The following is a 26,612-nucleotide window of genomic DNA, read 5'->3' as shown; positions in this document are numbered from 1 at the left end:
GTTAGTCTGTGCTGGCTAATCCTGAGTGCCATCATCAGGCAATAACTCAGTACACATTTCAAACCTCAGAATACTAGTGACAGATTAAATAAACAGATTTCTGTGTAATATTCATTTTACAGCTGGAATAAGATGAAAATACCATTTATAATGTTGCAAGTCTGTGATGGTCGTCTTTGTTATTTTCTATTTCTTTTGTTTTATAAATTAAGATATTGTTGGAATTTGTGTGTAATTTGGGAAAAATAAAGGATAAAACAATTTACTTTGACTCAGAAGTCAGATCCAGCTTTAGCATTTATTTACATGAAAATTTCCAAGAAAAGACACATAAGAAAACAGTTCAGGACGAGAGTATTGGCAACTGCTATAGAACCTTTGTGTCAATAAATGTGGATTCAAACACTCTATAAAAGAGGAAATATCCTGGTTTTAGATATAGAAAATTATACCAAAATCTTTTGTTTTCAGCCTCTATTACAAACATTAAGAGAAACAAAATGTACTCTACAGGGTAGAAAACTGCCCCTTTAAAGGCTACAACTCCCCCTGTATTATGCTTCCAGGGTGACACAAGATTCTTTTTGTCTTCATTTTATTGTTATTTATTCAACCCTTATGCCAGGGGAGATAATGAAATATTCATAATAAGATTATAATAAGAACACAACTGTCTTAAAAGCCTTTAACATCCCACCAGAGTAAAAGCGATGGTCACACACCAGATAAAAATCAGTGAAAGGCATCTTATTTGAAAAATACCAGCGCCAGTCAACAACCCTGATATTTGCTGATATATTGTTGCATCCTGACTGATTTTACTACAGGTGAATGTATCTAAAAATTTTAATTTTGGTCTTGTTTGTGTAACTATGGGGCCATTATAACATCAAAAACTATCCTGTCTGCAAGCATCCACAAAATGACTAGCAATCACATTAAGAGCATTTACAGGAACAAATAAACACAGGAAACTCCAAAATGATCAAACTTTACAATAAGAACAAATAAAAACAGATAAAACTTGAATGTTTAGAGTAAGAAAAGCACATTTTCAGCAGAGTCCTCCCAGAGTCAGTGTTTGTGTGCATGTCTGTGACAAACACAAGCATGCTGCCCAAGTCTTTCTCTTTTCCCTTGAATATTTACTCCACGACCAGTTCAAACTCCTCAGCCTGGTCAAACTCTGCATTCATCTGTGCAGCCAGAGCGTCAAGTTCCGTGGTGTCTATCTGCTGGACCTTCTTCTTCCTCCTCCTCCTCTCCTTCACCACAGCCACTCCGGGGATGTCTGGGTCCGGCTCGGGGAAAGCTGAACCACCGCAGTCATCAGCCTCAAGCAAAGACGTGAATGAGTTCAGTCCTGTAAATGATCCTGCGGAAACCTCCAGGCCAAACTTGGACACCCCGGCTCTCCGGACCTCTGGGGTTTTCAGCTTCTCAAAGCCGAATAAGGTCTCACGAGACTCGGGGCTGTTGAAAGACTTCTCGCTGAGCCTGCTGTAAGATCGGCGTACCTTCTGCGACCACACCGCGTCTTCTGGATCCATCTGCGAGGGATGAGAAGCAGGCGGCGGTGATGAGGGTAGGATCGGTGAAGGCATAGCGGCCTTCTTTTTCTTCTTAGCCGAGGAAGAGCTGCTCTCTCGGCCGGGGACGGGACCGGGCGTGGAGACCTGCTTTTTCTGCTGGATGCCCTCAGAGCTGGACGGCCTCGGCGTGTTCTCCTTGTTCTGTTCCGATAACGCGACTGTTTTTCTGGGCGCTATTTTTCTCACAGTGATTGAGCGTTTAACAGCGAGAGACGGCAGCGCCATTTTGTTGTCACTTTGAGCTTGCGGAGAGCTCAGCCGCGGGGAACGTCTCCGCTGCGAGCTGTCAAGGCTATTAGAGTCCGTCATTATGCTCCGAGGAGTCCCTTCGTTCATCCCAACAGTCTCCTAAAGAAACTCCAGATCTTTTTTCTTCTCTTACAGCGGATCAGACTGTAACTCAACCAACACAGGGCACACAACAACAGCGAACGTTCAAATTGCCCGCCCGCGTCGCGTGGAAAACACGAGCTTCCTTTGCTGTGACGTAAACACTGTGCGCCGGCTATCACAAACTTTTGCTGTGTAATCCATACAGGCGAGGCAAAGAGACTGCTCATAATTTAATCTGTTTTATATAAATACTCCAACTTCTGTCAGTTCAACAGAATGGAATATTTAATCGGGATACAGGGACAGGATTTTGTCCTCGTCGCCGCTGATAATGTTGCAGCAAGCAGCATCATTCAGATGAAACACGGTATGACAACGCGTTAGCTTGTAGCCTTAGCCGCATAGCCGGTTATTTTAGACATACTTGCTAACATAGCTACATTTTAGAGTCTCTAAATGCATTAAACCGGCTTTCTGCTTCTAATAAGTAGTACTTGAACCATTTTTTAATTCTTTTTGCTAAATATTTACATGTAACTATACACTGTGAATGTGACTAGAGCTAACAAAGCTAACAGTAGAGTAGCAAATAATATGTTCTATCGCAGTTTGATTTTTTTTTCTCAGCATTATCATAACCTTTTCCTAGCTAATAGATCAACTCTACATTTCATTCGTAACTAAAGTTGGTAACCTTTGCATGAGCTGCCATAAGAAGGTTACTGACAACGAAAGTGAAAGTCACTGCATCACTGTGGAAATGGAAGTTTACTTACACTCACCATGGATAATTTTAACCTATTAATGATTTGTTTGATCTGTTCTTTTTGCAGGGTGAAATGATTGTATAGCATATATCTTTAATGAATAAAAAAAATGAGAGTTGGGAGAACAAGTTTCAATTTATTTCGTATTTTCACCAACCCACACAGGGTCAAATATATTCACACATCCTCAGGATTATTTGGTTCCCTTAGCAAGTTGTACCTTGATCATATACTTTTGGAAGCCATCAACAGACTTGCATAATTCTGACTGGGTTTTGACCACACTTCTTGATGCTTCAACCTGCAAGCTGTTAAATAGGGGTGAGGTTGAAGAATTTGGAGGTAGCCCTTCATCATTATTCTATGCATTTTGTTTAAAGTACCAGCACCACTGCCAGCAAACTGCCCCAGAGCATGATGCTACCACCAGGCTTAACAGGTCACCTCCTCCAAACAACATCTTGTCATTGTGGCCATATTTCAGTTATTGTTTTGTCTGGCCGTAATACTTTGATCGTTGACTGGTCCATGTTGTCTTGTCCATGTGGTCAGCAATTTTGGAGCAGGGGCTTCTTTCCTGGTGGGCACCCTCTCAGTCCATGGCGATGCAAACACCCTTCGCTGTGCACTGTGCCACCAGCAGTTTTTAGTTCAAGGTAGGCTTGAGCCTTGGTGGTTCCTGGGTTGTTCCTGAACAGCCTAATCAGTTTCCTCTTATCTGAGAGTGACAGTTTGCCAACACCTGGGGGAAGACCCAAAGTGGTGACACATCCATACATCTTGTACTTGCATACATTTGTTTGAACGGATGATCTTGGAATCTGTAGTTGTTCAGAGATGGCTCCGAGAGATCTTCCTAACTTGTGTAAAACTACAGTTTCTTGGGCTTTTTTATTGTTCTGAGTATTTGTCAATCCAAAAAGTGGTGTCAGTCAAATCCTTTTTATGCTGGAAAAAGAACAGTTCAGAGAAATCATCAATAGCCCAAAGTTACCATGGTCATGATTAGTGTGTGTGTGTGTGTGTGTGTGTGTGTGTATAAAGGTTTGACTACAAACTGTAAGACAATTTAGGAACAGACTAATGAATTTGTGTTCTTCTTTATATTTTTTCAGACTATGACAAGATGTTCAAGCTCAGTGAGAAGATTTTGCTGCTGTGTGTGGGAGAAGCTGGAGACACAGTGCAGTTTGCAGAGTACATCCAGAAGAATGTGCAGCTCTACAAAATGAGGAACGGTAAGGATCTCAGACATGATCGTTGTGATGCTGCTGGTCCTTATAGGTTTTAAGTTTAACTCTAAAATGTTTTCGGGAAACCAGTTTGCTTGCTAAAAACATTTATATCCAAAGTTTTGTGCCTTCTTTTTCTTAGGTTATGAGCTCAGTCCAGCAGCAGCAGCAAACTTCACGCGAAAGAACCTGGCAGACTATCTTCGGAGCAGGGTAAATGTCCTGATATATTTATTAAAAAAACAGAATAATGTAGTAAGACTACACGGATATAAAGTCAAAGTGGTCAATTTTATTTTAATTTTTGTGTCTCATTAATTTTTGCACCGGCTAATCGAAGACAGTGTGGTAAAGAGTTGGAAAACTGTAAATTATTTAAGTTATTTTTTTAATTTTTTGTTATAAAGAAGGTTTCTTTATTTCTCTTGCAATGAAGAAGTTTGGTGGTACCACATAACAGAAACCAGATAAGTAAGAACAAACTTTTGACAGATTTATATTTTACACATCAACATTGGTCGTGACTGGAGACAATCTGTACATCCCTAAGTACTACAGTCCATTTTACTGTGTGCTTCTTTTTTTTTTAATTGAAGAAGAATGGCTTCAAGCATTGTCTTTTAATATAAGAATTAGCTTGAAATTATAGGTGTATTCGTTATTTCGACAAGTAAAAAACTTTGTCTGAGTTGTTAGTTAATTTGTTGGCACAGTGAAGATTACCTAATATGATCATTCAATGCTGAAAACAATAGGGTTGCACTTGAATCCAAATTATATCAGTAGAATCAGATTTGATCATAATATTCTCACGTCTTTGTTTGTTTTTGTTTAGTCGGTTTTAGTTAGTTGTATTTCTTTTGCAGTGACCAATCATTCTTCTTTAGTTTGTGGTTCCTTGTCCAGCCACTTAATAGTTGTTGTAATAAGTAATACTTTAGGAAGATATTTTTTCTTAAGTGTACAGATCAGTTAATATATTACCTAAATGTCAAAGGAAGCTAAACATTTTTAAGCACTGAGTTGACTAAGTCAACACCTTGATGTTTATCTGTGGAGGAAAGTGTTGAGTTTCCAGCAGCATATGTCACACCATCAGGACCCCACTCTCTGTTATGGGCCCATTAATGTGCCGATTTAGACTTGTGAAAAAAGAGATCCTTAGAAAAATAAAATTCACAAACGAGTTCATACGTTTGGATAGAAAAAAGATTTAAAAAAAAAACACTTAACAAAGTGAAGAAAAAATATTTTACTTTACCTTATGTCTATCAGAAATCCACACATTTTTTATTATTATTATATGTTTGATATTGTAAAAATTATTTGTTGAATGCGGCCTCACCTGATTGCTATTTTTTTTTTTTTTTTTTTAAAAACTGTCACAGCCACGAGCTTGACGTAAAGCAGTGGTCGTAACCTGTGTTTTGTGAGAGCTGTTTTCTCTTGCCCTGGGGAAAATGTGGTCTTTTGAGACTAGAGAGCAGAGACTACAATCATAACCAGTATAATTGTTTGACTTCAGGTGCCTCATACACACTATGCAGACATAAAGAAGTGATATCTTTTGTGGATGAAAAATTTTCTCCACCCTGCTTATTCAGAGTTTGATCATTCTAACTGATCCTTTGCAGGTGAGTCTCCACAAATCACAAAGTTTTGCCTTAATGAGTAAAATCATAATTGGTGTGAAGATTTAAGGTTTCAAAAATGAGCGCAGATAAAACAAAATAAAGAAATCAGCAAAACAATGCAACATATATCATATTTGGTGTTCGGCTAAACATTTTTTCGTCACTAGTTTCAGATATGATTGAGCCCAAATGACTATCATGTCTAACAGAAAACAACCTGAGCTCGCTTAGTTTCCCCACAGATATGTCATCTTGCAAAGATGCATTTGTTCTGCCTTGGACTCTCTGTCTTCCTCCATATTTTACTTTTTGCTTCAAGTATACTTCTACCCTTTTGCCTATTTTCAAATCATCTCAACACTAGTATCCTTGTAAATTTTCTCTGTTAACAACAGTTGCTAATTAATCCCAAGTTCCAGTGGTCACTGTCTGAATTAAGCATATTCATCCTGGAGTAATGAATGAACATACCTATAAATATTTTAATTTCTATTTTAAATTAATTACAGTCTTCTGCCAGTATTTGCAATCTCATTTGGCTTAAGGGAACAAATGATAAAATCACCAACTAATTCAAGTAAGACTAACCATATAAGGTAGGTTTACTCATCCAATTTAAAAATGTATTTTAGTTTCTACTTGAAATTCATTTTCTTTGCTCAAAATGAAAATGAAAACATAGTAACAGAAGCCCTAAGTGTGTTGATGACACGGCAGCGTTGTGGTGGTGCTGAAGAGGTGGTATTACAGAGGAGCTCAGGTGGGAATGAACTCCCACTTGAGTTGGCACATGTGTTTGTATCATTGTCAGCTTGAGACACTCATGTTAAACCAGCAGATGCATTTTGACAGAGCCAGGTACATTTGTCAGCTTGTTGTGAAAGGTGACTGAGGGTTCTCCCTCTGAGATTTCCTGTAACACCTGAGCCTGCAGGCCTGTCTCTCACCCTCACTACGCAGATCTGCTGAATGTCTTATCAAAAAACTCTGGTTTTGACCTTTAGTGTTGTATTACATCTTTTACACAACAAGCCAGCCAAGACTGAGATTTCCAAATGCGCAAATTACTGCTACTTTATCTGTATTTCTTCATGCAGAAGTTATATTGTAATATATAGAGGTGGTGGTGGGGGGTTCAGTACCTTAACACTTTAATGTTAATTAACCATTTTATTTGTCTTTGTGTTAAAAATGTTCCTGGTGACTAATTTACTAGTAGCTAAAATATTTTTAAAAAGACTAGCCGAGTAGTTTAGTGGCTCTTTCTCATAGAAAGTGATCTGCTTTTGGTACTGACTCTCATTCTTCATGCATGCTGTATGTACCTGCTGTGCTATGCTTTGCTTGATGCCTCTCTAGACTGTTCATGCACAGTGCAAGCTCAGTCAGGGTTAAATGCAGTCTCTAGAAATAGTGCATGTTTTTTGGGGGTCCTGAAAAACTATTTATCACTTTCTTCTGTACTCAGTTTATCTTTTCACATTCTTCAATTATCAAGTTCAATTTTAAATTCCAGTGACATATGTGGCACTTCGGGCCATATATAATGTTGTACACATCCAGAGTTCAGCCTCCTGATAGCCTGGTGAGTAAAGCGGGGATTACAGGGCAATACTTAATGCAAGTGCACTAAGGTCCATTTGGGTTCCAGTGACATAAATTTCATCAGTCAGATTTTGCGAATGTCCCTCCAACATCCATTTGTCTGCCTGTTTTTTCTTGACTGCACAGACTCATCTGCAGAAAATTTACATTACAGTGCACCGACTATGCAGACTTCAAAGAAATATAAGAGGAATGACTGCTGAGCCATCAGGTCTCCAGCTGACCTAAGCTTAAAGCTGTTCAGCGGTCTAGCACCTGGTTTCACTTTAGCTCTTTGTATTTACACCTGTTGTGGAACATGGTTGACCCTCCCTGAGCCTGATTCTGCTGGAGGTTTCTTCCTGTTAAAAGGGTTTTTTTCCTTCTCACTGTCACCAAGTGTTTGATCATAGTGAGGGGAAATCATATATCATATTTTCTCTGTCACTGGGCGATGGTCCAACAACAGCACAAGCATGAGTAGCCCACAGATTGGTTGTACCACATAGTTTTGACACGGCCCCCCATCTTGACAACAGGCACTCTCTAAAGGTAGACGAAAGGTCTACACGTTACCACACCCGAATCATAATTTCCCCATATGCACCAGATCTTCATCGTGTAGGTTGTGATACTAAATTGACTAAAACAAAATACATTTCCTACCCTTTTTTTAAAATTAAAGTTTTGTATTTTTATTTATTTATTAATTTTTTTTTGCATATACAATACGATGTCGGTTAGTTCTGGTTTTCTAGTTTTATTTTTAGCTCTGTTACCTGAAATGTTTTTCCACACATAGCCAAAAATAAATATTACCCTAACCATAATAATCCTGCTTGTTCATTATTAAGTCAACAATAATTAGTTTAACTGACTGTGAGGGGAGCATCCCACACTCTTACTTTTGTGTTGGGGGGGGCATTTATTTATCATTTTAAGAAGTTGACAAACATCTCTCTGATTGGCCTTAAGAGCTTTACAGTTTTTCGTGCACACAGCCTTCTCTGTCCTTAAAGCCTTAATACAGATATAGGAAAACTTTTTGACAAGAACAAAATATGCCAAAGGGTTTAACTCATCAATGTTACAGACTTTGGCCTAAAGTTAAAATAGTGTCCTGATCGGGAAATCATGAAACCAAAAAATGTCTGTTTCGATACTTGATGCGTGGAAACTTCTCTAACTCTTCACAGGAATATGTTTGGATTTATAAAACCTGATTTATTTATTTTTTCTCTCCAAAGGGGAATTTCTGACATCCCCCTAAGAAGTTTTAGTCACAGCTAAAAAGTTTTATAAATAAAGTAACATATTCTTGAGCATAATTTACATTTTTGTTCTCAGAAAGTTGGCAGGCAAATTAATAGGTGCTCATCAGATAAGGTCACACATTGCTCTCACGAGTTACTGCGACTTTTTTGATTTTACAGAAACAAAATCGTTTCTCTTGATCAAGTTTTAATTGTTTTTCTAAAAACATTCTATTTTCTCTTAGCATTTAATAGATTGAGATTTTATTCATGGTTGTTCATTTGTAGCCCATTCAACCAAAGTACAGATGAGCTCATGCCGTTCGCCTGTCCTTCCATAGTTCACAAGAATCACTCCTCCTACATTATTGGTCAGAACTTAAGGGAACTATAGCCTGCTGTAGGTAGGAGGAGGTAGAGAAGGTCATGTAAAACGTTGGTGGTTCGATACCTGGCGTCTTTAATCTGCATGTTGGGCAAGAAACTGAACCGAGTTTTCCCATCCATTGGTCTGTGAATGTTATAAAAGTGCTTGGGCAGAGAAAGTGTGGATATGAATGGCAGAATGAGGTGTTTTGAGAGCTCACATGGAGTAGAAAAGCGCTATACAAGTACCGCTCCATTTAAAGTTGGGTCTTCAGCCAAACTGCTCATATTAAGTTGCTCAAGATTAAGTTGTCCTGGAGATGACTGAGAGTCGTGGACTTCTCATTGGAGTTTAATTCTCCTTTGTTTTTGCAATACAGCCAAATGATAACGGCAAAACTTTTCACTTTCTCTCTGTACTTCACACATTACAGTAATATGTGATTTGCAATACCTTTCCTGAAAATGTTTCAATCTTTGTGTCAAGTTCTTTTAGTTTCTGTACAGTAAGTGGAGATGCTGAAGGTTTCTTCCTGTTAAAATAGAGTTTTTCCTCCCACTGTCACCAAAACGCTTGTCTAAAGGGGTTCATATGATTGTTGGGGTTTTTTGTTTTCTTTGTATTATTGTAATCTAAATTACAATATAAAGCACTTTAGGGCAACTATTTTTGTGATTAGGCGCTATATAAATAAAATTGAATTGAGTCAGAGTACAGTTTATTTTTCTGCAGAGATTGCAGTGTCTGAATCTTTGTTTTATGCATTTAGCTTATAATGTCAACTTTCCTATGAAACAAAAGCATTATACTTGAGTAGCTGGAACTAGAACTGCATAACATTTGGTAATTTAGTTTGGACAGTTGCTTTAAAGTACAAACTAATCTAAAAACGAATCATTTAATTTGTTTTAGCCTGCACTACACATGCACATTTTCTTTTATTATTTTTTTTAACTCTCTACTAAGACGTCTGTATGGTCCTCGATGCATCTCATGCAGTAATTTGTTAAGAGTAGTGTAGCTGCTGCCTGTCACAATAGCAGGAGGGTGAAAATAATTACAAAAAACAATTAGTGTGGCAGAGAAGGGAATGTGGGACACATCGAACGGGGGATAGGGGCAGAGGAGCAGCAGCAGGAGGAGGAGTAGAAGTAGAGGTCTCGAGGGAAACCGCTAAACCCAGTAGACAACAGCACACTGACTGGAGTGCGAGAAGGAGTAGGAGTCAACATACTCACAAAATACAATATACATGCACACAGAGGGACCTATAGGATCGAGATGGTTTTATTCAGTCAAGGTTGTGCATGTTGTGGGATAACATTTATATTCATGCCTTGCCATAAGCTGCAAGTGTATCGTTATTTTTGTGCCTCACGGATATGAATTTGGTTTTATGAGTGCAGGATTTAGTAATGCTGCGTTCTCAGGAGTGCTCAGAAACTGAAGCAATAGCACTTTCTCTTCTGCATCCCACACCTTCCTCCAGCTATGCTCTCCTCACATTCATCAACCTCCAGAGTACACGGACATTTGCAAATTATGTTGTATAAACAAGTTTTTTTGTGCCGCTACCCACCCCCCCATCCCCCCGCAGAACATCTTGCATATGTAGAATAACTAATGTATCTTGTCTTTTTGAGAGTGAAACCGAGAAAGATCCTTGGCTGAAGTCTTGAACAGTCTACTGGGTGGATGTTATGATACATATTGCCATTCTGTGTTGGCCCTGAAGTTTATTTTTGGGTCAGGAACCGCTACCTAAAATAAATCTGAGCAACGCAATTAATGCAGCGTTTATGTCAAGACTTCAGGACTCCAGGTCATTGATTATTTATAAACTATTTTTCTGTTTAATCTACTGTTTTGTTTTTTTTGTTTTTTGTTTTGTTTTTAGATGAGTTAAAAAAAAATCAACAGTGATATACAAAGGAAAGGCCACGTTTCACAGAGGTATAGGTATAAACAAATGATTCAGGTTATTAAGAAAGAAAAGGAAATTTGAATACATTTGACTATCTGAAATCAGTGAATTTGGGATCATTTACCTGAAAAAATAAAACACAATAAACGGATTTTTCCTTCAGTAAATTTGGCTGACATATGTGCCCACTATAATTATTAGTCAGGATTGTTAATCTGGTATTTTTGCTTTGATTTTTGGTGGTAAAACTTTACTAATGTGTTAACTCAGTACTGACAGATGACCAGTTGTGTGTCTCTAATGTTTCGTCATTAACTTCCACAAAACCATATGAAGATAGACATTATTTTGATCCTACAGGCCAATTTCTCATATATGGTTTGAGAGCCCATTTGTTGACTAAATCTAGATTAGATGTAGATTAAGCTGAAAAATGCCAGGAGTCCAAGGGAATATGCTGCATATGTTGAAATATATTTTAATTAATCTGATTAAATCATGTATAGCTATTTTTTTTTTTCTCGTTATGCCATCCTTAAATTATCTTTTTACCCTCCTAAAAAATTTGTGATCCCACTTCCATGTCCAGAGCCCTAGGTTAAAAACCAGTGGCTGATAAATTAATCAGTGGTATATTGTTAATTCACATGGCTTTATTCCTGCAGGATAAATTACAGATGAGTCCTTGAGTCTGAAAGATGTCATTCCCCAGTGGCCGCAGACCTCCGGGAGGTGTAGTTAGCTAAAGTCAGCAGAGCATGTCGGCGCAGAGACAGTGAAACCCTGCTCATATACGACTATGTGCTTACCAACCCGTTGCATAGAAAAAAAACAACCCTGGTAACCTCTGGAGTACTGCGTTCACTCAAGCTATAGAGAGGAGACAAAGGAGGGGGGAAAGCAGCATAATCACCTGAGGCCTCGGTCTGCTGCATGCATATTAGTAATGATATGTGTGAAACTCACCACAGAGCAAAGATCCAGGGGTGAATGCTTTGCTTTGCCTCTGTTTGTTTTGCTGTTCCTCTTTATGTGCTGTGATGCACGGACAGGTCACAAATTAAAGGAAAAACCTGACCCTCTGACACAGTGAGAGGATTTGATGGCTCTGCTTTGATATGAGGAATGTAAGAGTGGTTTATAGTCCACTTGTGCCTTTTATCAGCAGTTTATACTCACTTTTGTCATCCTGTTTTGATGCTGCTTGTCAATCACACATTAATCACCAGGATTGTTCTGGATGGACGTAGACACTGTGATATCACTCACTGATTTCGGTTTCTGCATTTTGGCGTGTTACAATCAATGAATGTAAGGGAGAGTCAGGCTTGGTGAGGTTTAGCTTAAATAGTTTCTAGATTGCTTTTTAATATTTACAGCCATGTGTGATCCCAGTTGTTCAGATCTTTTGTAAATAAGAATTTTCCCATTTTTGTTTGCAGTAAAAGTGAATAAAAATGATAACGTTATACGGAAATATCATGGTTAATCTATTGCTTTATAGAAACAAAAGGCAGGCTTATTCAACAAAAGCAAACTAAGTTAAGGAGGAACATGTTTTTAGTCCCAGGACAAAACAGAAGAAAATTCCTCAATCATGGATAAAGATGCTGCAGATTGGGATTTTTGATATTGGTAGCTACAGCAGGCCAAGACATGAGGTTAATTTAATGGAGGGAACCTCAAAAGGTTTGTAAATACAGCATTAAGCTGTTTTGAGGCTGATGAAGAACATTAAATGTCCCATTTGAACAGATATATTGTTCAAATAGGTGACGTTCAATCTGTTTATTTTTTACCCTTTTCTATAAGACTGCTGCAACAGTTAGATCGCTGCAGTGCAGTGATGATCTACAGCTCACCCCGTATGGGTTTGTAAAATATTTTTAAGCATGGGCACACAGTGGGTACAAATAATTACTGGCACCATATTGCACGCGGCTCCCCTGCTCCTGCACAGATGAACAATTAATACAGCAGATTGAGGAGAAATGCCAATAAAGAGAACATGCCCCGGGGCAGGGTGCAAAAATAAGGGGAAGGGAGGGAGGAGGGGAGAGATGGCAGGAAGGGAAGTGCTGGAACGTGGCAGAGGAGTGTTTAGGGATGACTTTGTGATGATTTTTTAGAAGCCTGACCTTAATTTGTGTTCACAACTACAGAGAAGTTTCTCCATGGTTTAGATGAGAAGATGGATGCCTCTCTCCTGCCTACAAAAAATAGTTCACTAAGTTTAAATCGCGCAAAGACTGGAAATTGGTAGAAAGAGCTAGATTAGGGCTTTGGAGTATTTATAAAAATGCAGATATCTGTAGGCAAGCTACCAGAAGTTTCCTGGTTTGTGTGTCTAGAGCAATATCAACCAGTCACATTTGCTTTGGTTGCATGCTGGTAAACAATCCATATGAAGAACAAAAGGAGGGCTGTGTTTGGTGAAATGTAATCGCGAAACCACAAGCTGTCATCTGATTTTAGCTTTTTTAAAAGTGTTTCTACATTTGTAAATAACCACTCCCACAGGATTAGGAAGTTTAGGGTCAGATATTGGATGCCTAATCCTGGGAACTCACAAAGGGTGTTTCTGTTAGGCCGTGTGATCAACACAAATTTGGTCCATCAATTTCAAATCACACCAGGAGTGTTTCAGAAGTTATTTTTACTACAGGTGAGCAGATCAACCCAATATTCATAGTATTAAAATGAAACATGCACTATGAAAAACGTCTGAACCTTTTTGTGCTGACTGTCACGTCTATTTTATTTATAGGCTAAAGAACATTTACAAGAAAATCTGAAAGGTGTGTTTTGTTGGTTAATAACTCGTGGAAAGTAAAAATCAGATTGGTTTAGTGGTGATTGAAGTGTGTCCAGAATTTGAAAATTGACTATGATTCATCTCATAAATCATGAACACACTGTTCTCCCCTCGCTATCAGCAATACTGGCCCTCTATGTACTTGGTATCAAATTGATGCCTGTCGTGTTCGTGTGGTTGTTGCGGGCTGATTATTAAACCTGGCGTTGTTTAGAGTGAAGTACAGCTTCTGAAGTGCTCTGCAGCACTTTTGGTAGAAATGCAAACATTGTCTTGAGTGGTGACTGATTGCATACACTCAGGCTGGAGAAACGTAACGCTGCCCAGGCTGTTCTTCGGATTAGTCTTCAGGTTATAGCCAGCTGGTACCCAATTGGTTCTATGTGAGCAAAAACCTTTAAAGCTCACTGAGAAACACTAGAGCTGTTGATTATTTTATTTTTTTAGTAAGGTGGTGGATAAATTGGGGAACATGCTGTCGAGTCTGCTGACTTGGCCTGACTTGGGGAAAACACCCAATATTTTACGACTTCCTGAACAGCCGCCTTAAATAGCAGATAAGGGATATAGGCACTTTGTTTTAATGGTTTGTTTGCCGTTGTTGTTAAGGAACACACATAAATTCTTAAAACAAAAAAATAATTGAGCAAGAGACTGAAAATTATAATTAGCGGATAGCCCGTGGCATTTCCAGATATGGATTAACCCCATTTGTTGACTAAGGCTGAATTAGAAGTAGAAAAGGTGAAAAATGACAGTCATTTGAGGGAACTAGCTCCATATGTTAAAATGTATTCTAATTAACCAGATTCAATCGTCACAAATTAAAGACCAGTTAATGATCTGCTATGACAAATACTCATGGTTTTGAGACTGAAAGTCAGCAAACACATGGACTCTTTACCTCAAAGCAGGTAAAGACCGCTCAAACATGATTGGTCACTAGAACTCGGATTACAAGCAGGAACCCGAAAACGTGTCCCTTGACTACAGTTACAGTAAAATCGACCATTAGTTTGTAAAGTCCGTGATGAAGCCTTGAGCTGAGTGTGTTCAAAGAGCGAGGGACAGATGTGACTGTTAGATCAACTTCACGTTTTAGTCAGTATGACCTGAAACTATCAACTGGGCCCTTAAACTCTGAGGTCACAGGACACAGATTGCCACAGATTTTTATGTAACTGTTTGCAGTCAGAGGAGTCGCCCCCTACTGGCCAGTAGATAGAACGTAAGTTTAAAGCACATCCACATTTGTTTACTTTTCACTTTCAGAACTAAAAGCTACATGTGTCTTTTATACTCTCTGATGATACTTAAAGGGTTTTTTTATTTATTTATTGCGTCTTGAAATTTTTTGTGCATGTTTTAGCCTGTAGGTCACACACTTAAATTGGTCCTGCAAATGAAAATTTGTAGTTTCCATGTTACTGTGTCACTCGCAAAAGCCAAATTTGTAAAGTTACACATTGGAGCTATGAAAGGAGGGGCAGTGTTGGAGTAATTCTTGGCTAGCTGTTCCTCCATCTAAAGCAGGTTTGTGTCTGCTTAAGGCGATGGCAGGGGTTACGGGTGAAGCCTTTTGTCTCATGGCCCAACAGTCGCCTTGCTTGGCTGTGAGCAGGAGTCACGGCAGGGAGGATTAAAACATATGATGTGTATTGTTTGCGTATTAACTGGGGTGTGAGTTCAGGTGGTAGGGTTAACAAGGTGCCTGGTTCCCTCCGAGGTGACATGGGGAAGGTTATTTTGATGCCAAGACTGTATCATTGTTACATGTAACCAGTGAGACAGCTGTCTGGTGGGCGGGGGTGACGCCACTGGGGCGTTTGCAAGCTCACATAGGAGTTAAAACACACACATATAAACACACACACATTAAGATATTCATCCTGAGATTCACGCTCATTGTGCACTCCTGCAAACACCATTTCTCTTTCTCACTGTGTGTGTGTGTGTGTGTGTGTGTGTGTGTGTGTGTGCGCGCATTCGAAACCATCGTTAAAATACACCCACATTAAAGCCTGCTCCCACAGGGAGCGCAGCGATCATCGTTGCCCTCGTGGCACACGCAGCGCCAACCCACAAGTCACAGAAACAAGCAGGTCGTCTCAGACATGAATTAAAGCACGAGGGCAGGTGCCTGGTGTAATGCGAGTCTTATTGTCGTTAAGAGTCCCCATTTTCCTCCTCGTGCAACACATTACCCTTCTGCTTCTACTTCAGTCAGAATTTAGGCCACAAGTTGTTTTAACCCCCTCCAAAAAAAATTAGTCCTGCTTTAAAGGGATTTTTTTTTTTTTTTTTTTTTTTTTTATTGAAAATGAGAAACAAGAGCTTGCAACAGCGAAGATAGAAAGTTGGTGTTTTGGAGGAAGAGAAGGGAGACGAGGCTGGGAGCGTAAAAGATGTAATTTGAAAAGAGAGAGGGGGGTAGGGGCAAGAGAAACGACTTTAGAAGTTTTTAATGAGCCCTGGCGCTACTCCAGGGCACAGGGTGAAGGCAGCGGAGAGAGGAGGAGGAGCAGGAGTGGGAGGGGGGGGCAAGTGAAAGAAGGGATGAAGACAGAGGGAGGGGGTAGGGATGGGGGGCGCTGGCTCCCAGCAGATGTCACACTGCCGACGACACCCTGATTCCTTTTTCCCCCCCTTAAACACACAAAAACACTCACCTCCTCTGTCCTGTGACCCACTATCACCTTTTCCGCTCCCTCCGTTGCAAACCCGCTCTCTGACTCGTCCCCTAGCGTGTCTCTCTCTGTCACACTGCTGCTTATGTTTTGTTAATGTTGCCGCTGTGTGCGGCACGCCACGTCTCTGCTAAGTGGAAAAATCAAAGTCGATAATTAGGAGCAATTTATTTGGGCTAAGTTGAGAAAGAGAAGTTGCACTTTTCAAGTGCCGTCTTAATCTTGTGAGCTGGCTCCTGGAGTAAAACCATCTTTGGAAGTGTTAGCACCTCTAATTGGAGCAGACAAGTAAACTTTTTAAATGGAGACAATAAACATAGCACCGTGTTCAAAATCGTACCTCATGTGATGCCCGATGAGAGTAGAGGCCTGCAGCTGGTGGATCCAAACTTCACTCCTCAAAAAATATCAGAAAGCCTCTTAAGACACTTGTATCATGTCTTCAGTGTTTCTGGAGCAGCTTTCCAGTATCTGAATAAATGCATCCAGTTGGCTTGTCAGAGGATTTCGATGGATGAGCAATAAAAGCAAGGATTAAACGCAGTAACCACTCAATCGCCCTTTTGATGCTTTGACTTTAAGCATTTTAAGCAATAAAGTTAAAAAGGGGGGAACAAATATGATAGAAATATTAAAACTCATATGCTAATTAATATTTCATTTTTTTGTCAGATAATTTAATAAACACTCAATTGTCTGGCAGTCATTTCATGGTTTGGGCTTTTAGTTAGAGGTTAAATTGAGTCTCTGGATGTACCAGTCCCATTAGGGGATTTTGCTCTGTCGCAAATGTCTCGATCAAATCTTAAATCAGCTCCAAATGTTAACAATTCTGCTAAGTTGAGCCGAGACCCATCTCTGGTAAATCTGTCTTCCACACTTACCCATAAATCTTTTAATAATCGTGCTCTCAGACAGTCTAAACAAATCATGAAGTGTCCTTGACAGAGGTAACTAACACTAACAGTAGCTCAGTTTTGTTACTCGCCTTGTTAAAACTGAGCTTATAGTCTCTGCATTGGTTTCTGACAACTGTGAGCTGCACACAGGTAGATGTGAAGTCTTCCTACAGGTGTTCATGAGCACTGATTTATGACATTTCTGATCCTGCAGCTCTGAACTAAACCGCACGTAGGAACCTGTTTCTAGAGGTGTTGCGTTTAAAACTGAACACATTTAGTTTGTTTGTTCACGGTTATAAACTTGAATATTAATCCTCGGCTGCCTCCTCCTCCTCCTCCTGCGTCTCCAGACTCCATACCACGTGAACCTGTTGCTGGCAGGCTATGATGACACAGACGGCCCAGGTCTCTACTACATGGACCACCTGTCTTCCCTGGCCAAGGCCCCCTTTGCTGCCCACGGCTACGGAGCCTACCTCACTCTTTCCATTCTTGACCGATACTACAGACCAGGTCAGTGCATACGGACGCCTCGTATCTTGTTGTTTTCTCTTCTTCTCATTGTTCCTGTGAGACAGAGAAATGGAGAGGATGATGAAATCACTGCAGAGGTTATAGAGTTTGTTCACACTCGGGTCAGGAGATTGGCTCGAGGCGTGGTGATAAACGACTTTTTCCTGGTGGTGATAAATGACTTTTTTTTTTCTCAGTCTTACAGCTCAAACTTTTTATGTTAATTCCAGCATTTGTTAAAGTAACCTGTGACCCCCGTATGATGCACCACAAACTGTATTTTCTTTTTTCTTTTTTTTTGTGTTCTAGATCTGAGTCGGGATGAAGCGGTAGATCTGCTGAAGAAGTGTGTTGAAGAAGTGAGTTGAAGCAGTTTCTTTTTTCATTCGCATAAATGAAAACCGATATTTATTCAAATATTTATTATGTCAAGATTAACTTCTGACAGTTCCACACATACTCTCGGGTATTTAATAGTCATACATGTATCTCCGCAGTATTTACAGCATCTAGTTCCTGTCAGAGTTATAATAGTTTTGTGAAGTTATTTCTTAGATTTTGTTGTTGTTTCCAGAGTAGATTTACTTGTGTTAGTTTTTTGTTTCATTTCACGTTTTTACTTATTTCACTCTTAGTTTTTGGTGATTATTTAGGTGATGTGGGAGTACTACAGTGCAACCACTTGGATCACAGTCATGTAGCTGTCTCAGCCTCATCCTGATGGTTGTCTTGAAAAAGACTGAATATAAGGACAGATGTTTTTGAGTTGATGGTAATATCCCTGATGTGGATTACACGCGAGAAAGGACAGCTGTGGAAAGTGTCCCGATCTAATTTATGTGTGAAAACCCTTTTAAGTAACATTAGACAACTTCCACTACCCCCTGTGCAGATGTCCCAAAGCTCACACTGCTGCCCATTTTTAAAACACTTAAAACATTTTTAGTTACTTCGATTGTTCCAGTGTCCACAATTTCAGTGAGCTCTGTAACCTGGGAAGGCAAAAGGTCTGTCCGCCTCCTGATTTGATTGGTTGAGATTTCTTACATGATCACAGACAGATTTTTTTTTTTTTTTAAAGTCAATATTGTTCCACAAAGGTAAAGCAGAAACACCTGTCTATTACCTTAAAAAATTATGTATTCTTACTTTTGATTACTCTTATTATCATAATCCAGTTTTTACACGAGAGAGCTGTTTATGTTTTACTTATTATTGATTATTTTGCCTCTGTGGCCTCCAAGTGTTGTATTTCTGAATCCAGGTTATCCGCCCATCCCATCCTTGTGGTGGCGATATCTTAGGATATAAATGGACTGATTCTTACATAGCGCTATTCTACTCTCCTGGAGTACTCAAAGCGCTTAATACAACATGCCAGATTCACCCATTTAAACAAGCACTTTGTTCTACAATTTTAAGTTCTCACTAACATTCACACACATTCATATTCTGATGGACGCATCGGAGAGCCACTTAGGGTTAATATCTTGCCCCGGGATATTTGGGATGCAGACTGGGGGGAGCCAGGGATCGAACCACCAACCTTCCGATCAGTAGATGACCTGCTCTACTGACTTAAGAGAAACTATTCAAATATTCCACAAGCTTACTATCAGTTTAACCTGCTATATTTTGGGGATGACTTTTATGAGTCGCACATTTATGAGTCAAGTCTTTTTCCTTAGAGAAGTCTGTGCATTTACTTATAATTTCTGGACATCTGATAGTCAGTTATATTTTATGCATGAGTAAATTAAACATAGTAGAAAACTGGTTGGGAATCATTTTATTACAATCCTTGTAACTGTCTTTTGTGACCGCACTTGTTCTCGTCCATAAATGAAGAAGAGATGAAAATATTGTGTGTTGTATTTACAATGTAACTCAGCAACAGAAGGGGAGCTTCTGACCATATTATTACATCTGCGTAGGTTTAGATTAGATCTGGTAACCCAGAAGCTGTGACGCAGCGTCCTCATTTTAAAACTCTCTTTGCAGCAACATTCATATTTAAAGCATTGCATATTTTCATGGCTACAGATCAGAATAAAAGAGTAAATGCACTTAACACCTTTTACTGAAATCCTTCGAAACGCTCGCTTCACGTGTAATGGCAACCTGGTAGCTTTGATCAGTCTTGACACATTAATAGGTTCACATCATACAAACAGCAGGATATTGAGTTTTTTGAACAGTGGCATGTATAGATTATTAAATATAACAGAGGTAAAAATAGCTGGAGTGTAAAGTATGTCACTTTTCACCTGTTTTCATACCCTGCTTCTCTGCATCTATTTTTTTTTTTTTTTTTTTTTTTTTTTTAGATAAAGTTTGGTTTTCTGTAACTTCATCCCAAATCCATTCATCTTATTTTGTTGTTAAATTTCCTCCTGTGTCTGCTCTCTCTCCCTCTCACAGCTCAAGAAACGCTTCATCCTGAATCTCCCCTCCTTTACCGTCCGTTTGATTGACAAGGAGGGCATCCATGACCTGGAGAAGCTCACCCTCGGCGCCAAGTGACCGCACTGCAAAACTACCCACCATCACAATCGCTTCTCTCTCGTTCTCTCTTCTTTTTTTCTTTTTTTTTTGTACCACTGACCTCCCTGCTTTTTCTGTTCCAATAAAAAGTGACACACAGTTGAGATACAAGCTCTTTGTCCCTGTGGTGCTTTCTCGTTCTCTCGTGTGCTCATCTGCACATTGAATGAGAACAGCCTTCTGGCTGTGTACTTTGCACTTGTACTCAGTGAGAGGGCATGTGGGTAATGTACACTTGCTTACGCTCGTACACGTGTATTAAAACACGCGTGCGCATGTAAAGGGAAAAGCATCTTTTTTACGATTGTGTGAGATTTATGGTAAAGACAAACACGTGTAGCACAAACGAGAAGTAGTACGATCACACAAGCTGTGTGCTGGGTGACCACATGTCCTGCTTTATGGTTTTTTTATTCCTCGTTCAACTTTTTCACATCTCCAGACCATGTCGTACATTTTCACTGATTATGCAAGACGTTCATAAAGTCTGGCTTTTTATTATTATCACCTGGCACCATGCCCTGTAATAGGGCTGTTCGATATAACGATATATATCGGATGACGATATAAAAACGTCTATCGTTTCATTTTACGCTATCGTTTGTTTCGTGGTGTCGCAAAATAAACTGTTTACGGCAATATTTTTTCATTATTTTGATGGTCACTGTAGTGGCTATATTAATTTCTTAAAGTTCTCTCTTTCTCTTATATTTAATATAACCACACTACAGACGGACAAGCGCTTGTTTTTATGCGTTGTCGTTAGCAACAAAGACGGTAAAACCACATCGTGTCCGCTTGTTTATTTTCCACATAAACCTTTCACAATAAAGCTCAAGATCCTGTTGAGACTTTTCAAAATAAACTGAATCACGTGAAAGATGCAGAGTATTTACGGATGAGAAGCAAAAAAGAGCCGTCAGGTGCTAAAAAATAAACCTTAGACTCAAATGTTAGAACAGGCTTTTCCCCGCAGCACGCTGTGTAATAAATACTCACAAAGAAAACGGCGGCCGTTACAACCTATGTCTAAAAATGTATCGTTTCATGCATCAGTTAAAACACTCGACTCCAGGTACGCGACGCCCAGCTGGAAACACTTCACGCAAGTCGAGTTGCCCGACATTCACAGAATTTACAGAAAATGTTACATTTTTGTGATTTATATCGTTATCGGACGATAGATGTCTTAATATCGGGATATGAGATTTTGGTCATATCGCACAGCCCTACCCTGTAAAGCACCAAGAAGTCACAAGCTTTGCAGATTTTGCTGAACGTGATGAAAATGAGGCAACAGTATTTTCTGAGAAATAGAGGGGTTATCTATTTTGTTGTTAGACATATTAAGAACAAAAAAAGCAGCTCAGCTTCCTTTTAGTTTTAATGCATTTACTGCAAAAGAGTTGCAAAAGTTGCATTTAGATCAAATAGATATGACTTCCTCCCACCACTGTTAACGTGTCCCACTTTGTCCCACACGAACACTCGGTTTGTCCCACTTGGTTTTTCACCCCCCAAAAAAGATTTTCAGGGCAGGGGAAAAGGGTCAAAAGCAAAAATGGATGGTTACAATTATGTTTTTAATTGTTTGTTTGTTTTTTTTCCCTAATTGCAAGCTTTTAAGAAGAATTAAACACACACACAGGGCATATTCTATTATTATAGGGTTCAGATGACCACCAATGATCAATTTAACTTCACAGGGTTAAGAGAATGAAATGAACAAGAACCCAACATAGACATACCAACAACAAACTGCTCCTTCATTTCCACATGTTACAGTCCACATACCAGATGCAAAAGAAAAAAGAAACAATCTGCAGGGTTACAGCAAACTCATAAACCTTCACAAACATGCATTTTTATTTTTTTTTTTAAGTAATGGTATTAACCATTAAAAAAATGTTTATTTTTGCAGTAATTATGTTTCTTCTGGATACAAACACATTAAAAAATAGTCTGTGGAATACCTTTTTTAAATAATCTTCTCTTTCTGCCAAACACAAAGAAACTTCCTTTATCTGCACACTTGTGTTCATATCTCCAGTATATGTTTTTATTTTAACAGCTGAACTTGGCAGATGTTAAATGTGCTCAGCCAGTTACAGTGTGTTAATCTCAGGCGTGTGTACACAGTCTGAGCTGCAGCACAAGCTGATTTCCAATCCTCTGCTGAGATTTCACTCACTTAAACATTATTCACTGATTTAATTATGTATGTCAGTGAATGTATCGCCACACACATCTGTTAAACGATATTTACCTTTGAACAAGCTGAAATTGTTTGCCAGTGAGCCCTGTAGGTAATAACGGTGTGTCATTTGTTAAATATGAGCTGCCGCAGTTTGATTTACCTGTCAGGAAGAGATTAAACATTAATTATCAGTCAGGTTACATTTTACAGGTGTCCTGATTGATCACGTGAGCAGATATTTCAAAGCTAGCACAAAAACACACATAACGACATAACAAACGTTACACCAGAGCAGCCATAACAAGCTGTGCTGCGATTTATTGTGTGTAAACAAATAGACCAGTCAAAAAATGCTGCTGTTATTGTATATATATTTATATTTCTTCATACATTCTTATATATTTCTATACTGTGTATTGTGTATTTTGCTGTACAGTTATTTTATTTTAAACTTTAATCCATATATATTTTTTATCCTATTCTTTCCCAGTTAAATTTGCCCTTCATTCTAATTTGTGTTGTACAGTTATTCTATTTTCAACAAACTCATATATATATATTTTATTTTATTCCTTCCTAGTTAAATTTACCCTTTTTAATTTTTCATATTTATTTCCTATCTTATTCATAGCCTTTTCTTTTTTTCTTTAGGTCACGAGCAGTTGTATAAGCATTTCACTGCATATCGTACTGTGTATGACTGTGTATGTGACAAATAAAATTTGAATTTGAATTTGAACCAGTCAATGAGCTTTCAAAATTAGGTGTTCATTTTGTAATCAGAAGTAGGATTAACAACAAAGAAAAACCTGACTTCACAACCTCACATACAATAAATGATAAACTTCAATTTCACTTGAAATTAGAGAAGATTGCATACGGCTGATTGGTTCAGTTTGATATATACACCCTGAGATTGTCATTACAAATTTTAAAGAGAAGTATTCTCATCCAAAGCAAATTTCATGCATTTGTATAAAATAGTTATGAAGTTTGTTAGATATAAATTTCCACAAGAGGACTTAAATTTAACCAAGCCTGTCTACATCAAGGTCCGAACAGTAGATGAAGTTTGGCTTTGTTTTGTTTTTAATGAGGGGCACAAAGAAAAAAAGAGAAGTAGATGAACCTTGTAAACTTTTGCTACAATAGCTATAACAGCTGCAGATCGATGTAGGTCTGTTGCGTCTCAGTTTTTTCGCTCCCTAAATATTCAAAGATGGTGTTAAGAAAGGCTAAAAAAAGGAGTTTACCTGCTCAGAGGACGGTGATTTATGTTGTTAATTATCTTCACTGTCCTGCTTTTTAGTTTTTCACCGGTATTGAGGAAGTGGTTACTTTTCTGGACATCGGCTGAATTTTTAAATACTTTTTTCTATTTTTTTGGCTCAAATACTAAAGAGAAATAATCCTTGGATCATTCTGTGCCGCTGCAAAAGTATAAAATATCCTTCATTTATACCAAAAGTTTGAGAATTCCTGTTACAGTAGCCAAACCCCCAAACACAGTCTTAAATATAAAAGCTTAAAGAATAGCTCAATAACAGCAAAGTTTGACAACATAAATATCTCAATGAGGAAAAACTAAATAATGAAATGCATTTAACTAATTACAGACAATAAAATGTAAACAAAATATAGTCGAAGGCTTTATCAAGTGAAACAGCTCAAATTTATATAAAGAAAAAAGGATTAAAAATGGATTTCTAACTGTAATTAAAAGTATAATATAAACTGAGAATGAATCAAAGTGTATTCAGGCTCGCGCTCAGACCACATTAAATGTTTTAGAGGGCCACCACTGGACCACGGTCCACACTTTAAACCCCGGATATGGTTATTTATTACCTTTTTATATCTAATTTAAATCCTTTTATTGCTAAAAAAAATTGTCCAGTACTGAACCTTTAACTAGCAATATAAGAAATGAATCTTTGTGATTCACTAACAAGAAGCTGAAACACATAAAAAGGTGTTCATCAGTTTTGTCTGCGTATCAGAAGCATTACAGTAAATGAGCACACTTGCATGCAGCTGGAAATAAGAAAACCAGGCCAACCTCACAGCTGAGCTGGTGTGTGTTAGAGCGACTGTAAACCCATGTGTACGAGAGAGGGAGAGGGAGAGGCAGCGTGTGTGTGGCTCCATCATCCCATCTCCTCTCTCCGCCACAGACAGGTGATTAATAAACATTAAACAATCCCTCCTCTCTCAAACACACCGGAATCTGACGGGAAGAGCAGCATATGTTTGCCTGGAGGCACAGCGAGAGATGGAGAGCGGCCCTGCTGAGTGTCAGATAGAGGGAGAGAAAAGGGGTGGTGGTGGTGGTGATGGTGGGGGAGGAGTTAGGTTACAGAGACGGAGATGAAGGGATGGGGTGGGAGGGGTGGGGGCGCTGACACAAGAGGGTAATGAGATGGGAGGAGAGAAGGGGAGATACGGCAGGTAGAGATGTTTGAGAATGTATGAGCAGGCGACACGTGTATGTGTGCGTTCCCTGGAAAGCAGTAATTGTGCTGAGCGTCTCATCCTGGTTAAATAAAGTGAAGGACTGAGCACGAGTGGTGAGAGGTGGTCTGTGGGAGACGCGTGGAACAGACAGATGGGTTGAGGGGGAGCTGAGGTGTGCCTTGTTGGGCACTGGAGGTCGTACTACTCTCAGGTACAGCGCTCAGGGCTGCAGCTGTGACTGCTGTCTCCACAGGGGCCTCTGATGGAGGCCTGCGTGCAAAGAGGGTCACTCATGTTTTTTGGGGCCTTTGGTGAGCCATAGAAAGTATAAAAGATGGACATAGCTTCCAGGTCTGAAAGTTATTCCAAGGTATAATCTGAATTTTATTGAACCTCCACCAGAGGCTGAATCCTCTTGAAAGGCTTGGAAGTCTTTTTGTTGGAACGGTCTTTGGCTTCCTCTCTCTGTGATCTCAGTAAACAATTTTTAGATTAGTTTATAGTCTCATTTAGGAGATTATGTACATGTACAATTGAAAAAAAAGACATTTATTTTGGAAATGTATAGAATCAGAAAGGAGAATGATCCAGGATGTGGTTTCAGAACAAAAGCTTTGAGGATCTCAAGGATTTAAAACATGGCTTCACTAACCAAAAGCTCTCTCTGGCTTTTAATAACAAGAAGAAGAAGAAATATTATTATTATTATTATTATAATAATAATAATAATAATAATAATAATAATAATAATAATAATAATAGTCACAGACAGCCACACCAGTGCTGCTGGAGGCCATTTTTTAGGTCTCTGGCAATTCAAATTGATTCAATCCAATTTTGTTTGTTTTGTGCCAAATCACAACAACAGCTGCCTGAAGGCACTTGTAAAGTATATACCTGAAAATAATACAAAGAAAATTCCAACAATTAAACAACCCCTTTTGAGCAAGCACTTGGCAAGAGTGGGAAGGAAAAATTCCCTTTTAACAGGAAGAAAAGCAGAACCAGGCTCAGGCAGGGGCGGCCATCTTTTGAGACCGGTTGAAGGTGAGGGGAGGAAAACAGGATAAAGACTCATCCTCATCCTTTTACTCTTTGGACAAAGGAGCAGATTCCAGTCCTGCTGATGGGTTAAGAACATTTTCCTCCCCTCTCCAGCTCTCTTGGGTAAAGGTCCTTTTGAGACTGTGGTGAGACACGGCTAACCTTCTGGAAATGACCTGTATTCATGTGCCATCCCAGAGGAGCCAGATTGACTAACCCACACTCTGTAGGGTCCAGGTATAGCTTCCTGCTACCAGTAGGTATGCTGACCCCTAGGAAATTGCAAAACCATTCCTGTTTTGGGGGTTGTCTCATTGTTCCCCCTCAAGTGCACCTGTTTTTAAATTCATTAACACTGAAGCAGCTGAAACTGATTAACAACCCCATCTGCTACTTCGCGGACCACATCAATATCCCAGAATATTTACTGACTTGATACTCTGATTAAAAAGTTTTCCTTTCATTTTTTTTTAGCAGTATCTGGCTGCTGTTTAAATTTTTAAATTTGTCAGTGGCAGACTGATCCTGACATCTACTGATTTTCTGTTTAATAATGTAAATGTAACTTTTCTTTTGGGTTTGGGCTTTTGGTCCTAACGGCGTCACTTTGGGCTCGGAGTGATTGCTTTGTGACATTTTTTCTGAGAGTGAAGTAGACTCCTGCATCTCCTCTGGGCTCTGCTTTCAAGCTTTAGAAAATCCAGTCTGTAACTGAAGATTTGAGCTAATTTGGTTTGACGCTCTGAAGACTTTCACCTCTGAGAGCAGGG

At 39.1% G+C, this 26,612-nt stretch overlaps 2 protein-coding genes across 2 annotated transcripts; one reads left to right on the top strand and one right to left on the bottom strand.

The window, feature by feature from the left end:
- Positions 1–279: 279 nt before the first annotated feature.
- Positions 280–1,960, bottom strand: cdca5 (cell division cycle associated 5). The gene has a single exon (XM_005452746.4). The coding sequence runs from the start codon at positions 1,926–1,928 to the stop codon at positions 1,146–1,148; it is 783 nt and encodes a 260-aa protein (XP_005452803.1). The 5' UTR covers positions 1,929–1,960; the 3' UTR covers positions 280–1,145.
- A 111-nt stretch (positions 1,961–2,071) lies between these two features.
- psmb2 (proteasome 20S subunit beta 2) lies at positions 2,072–20,258 on the top strand. Its single transcript, XM_003447178.3, has 6 exons — positions 2,072–2,292; positions 3,808–3,930; positions 4,067–4,137; positions 17,441–17,603; positions 17,913–17,962; positions 20,025–20,258. The coding sequence occupies exons 1-6, from the start codon at positions 2,202–2,204 to the stop codon at positions 20,124–20,126; spliced, it is 600 nt and encodes a 199-aa protein (XP_003447226.1). The 5' UTR covers positions 2,072–2,201; the 3' UTR covers positions 20,127–20,258.
- Positions 20,259–26,612: the final 6,354 nt, after the last annotated feature.

The sequence above is a fragment of the Oreochromis niloticus genome, linkage group LG22 (assembly GCF_001858045.2).
Source record: "Oreochromis niloticus isolate F11D_XX linkage group LG22, O_niloticus_UMD_NMBU, whole genome shotgun sequence".
In the NCBI taxonomy this organism is placed as follows: domain Eukaryota; kingdom Metazoa; phylum Chordata; class Actinopteri; order Cichliformes; family Cichlidae; genus Oreochromis; species Oreochromis niloticus.
The sequence above is the reverse complement of the archived record's forward strand: the minus strand, read 5'-3'. Positions and strand labels throughout refer to the sequence as shown.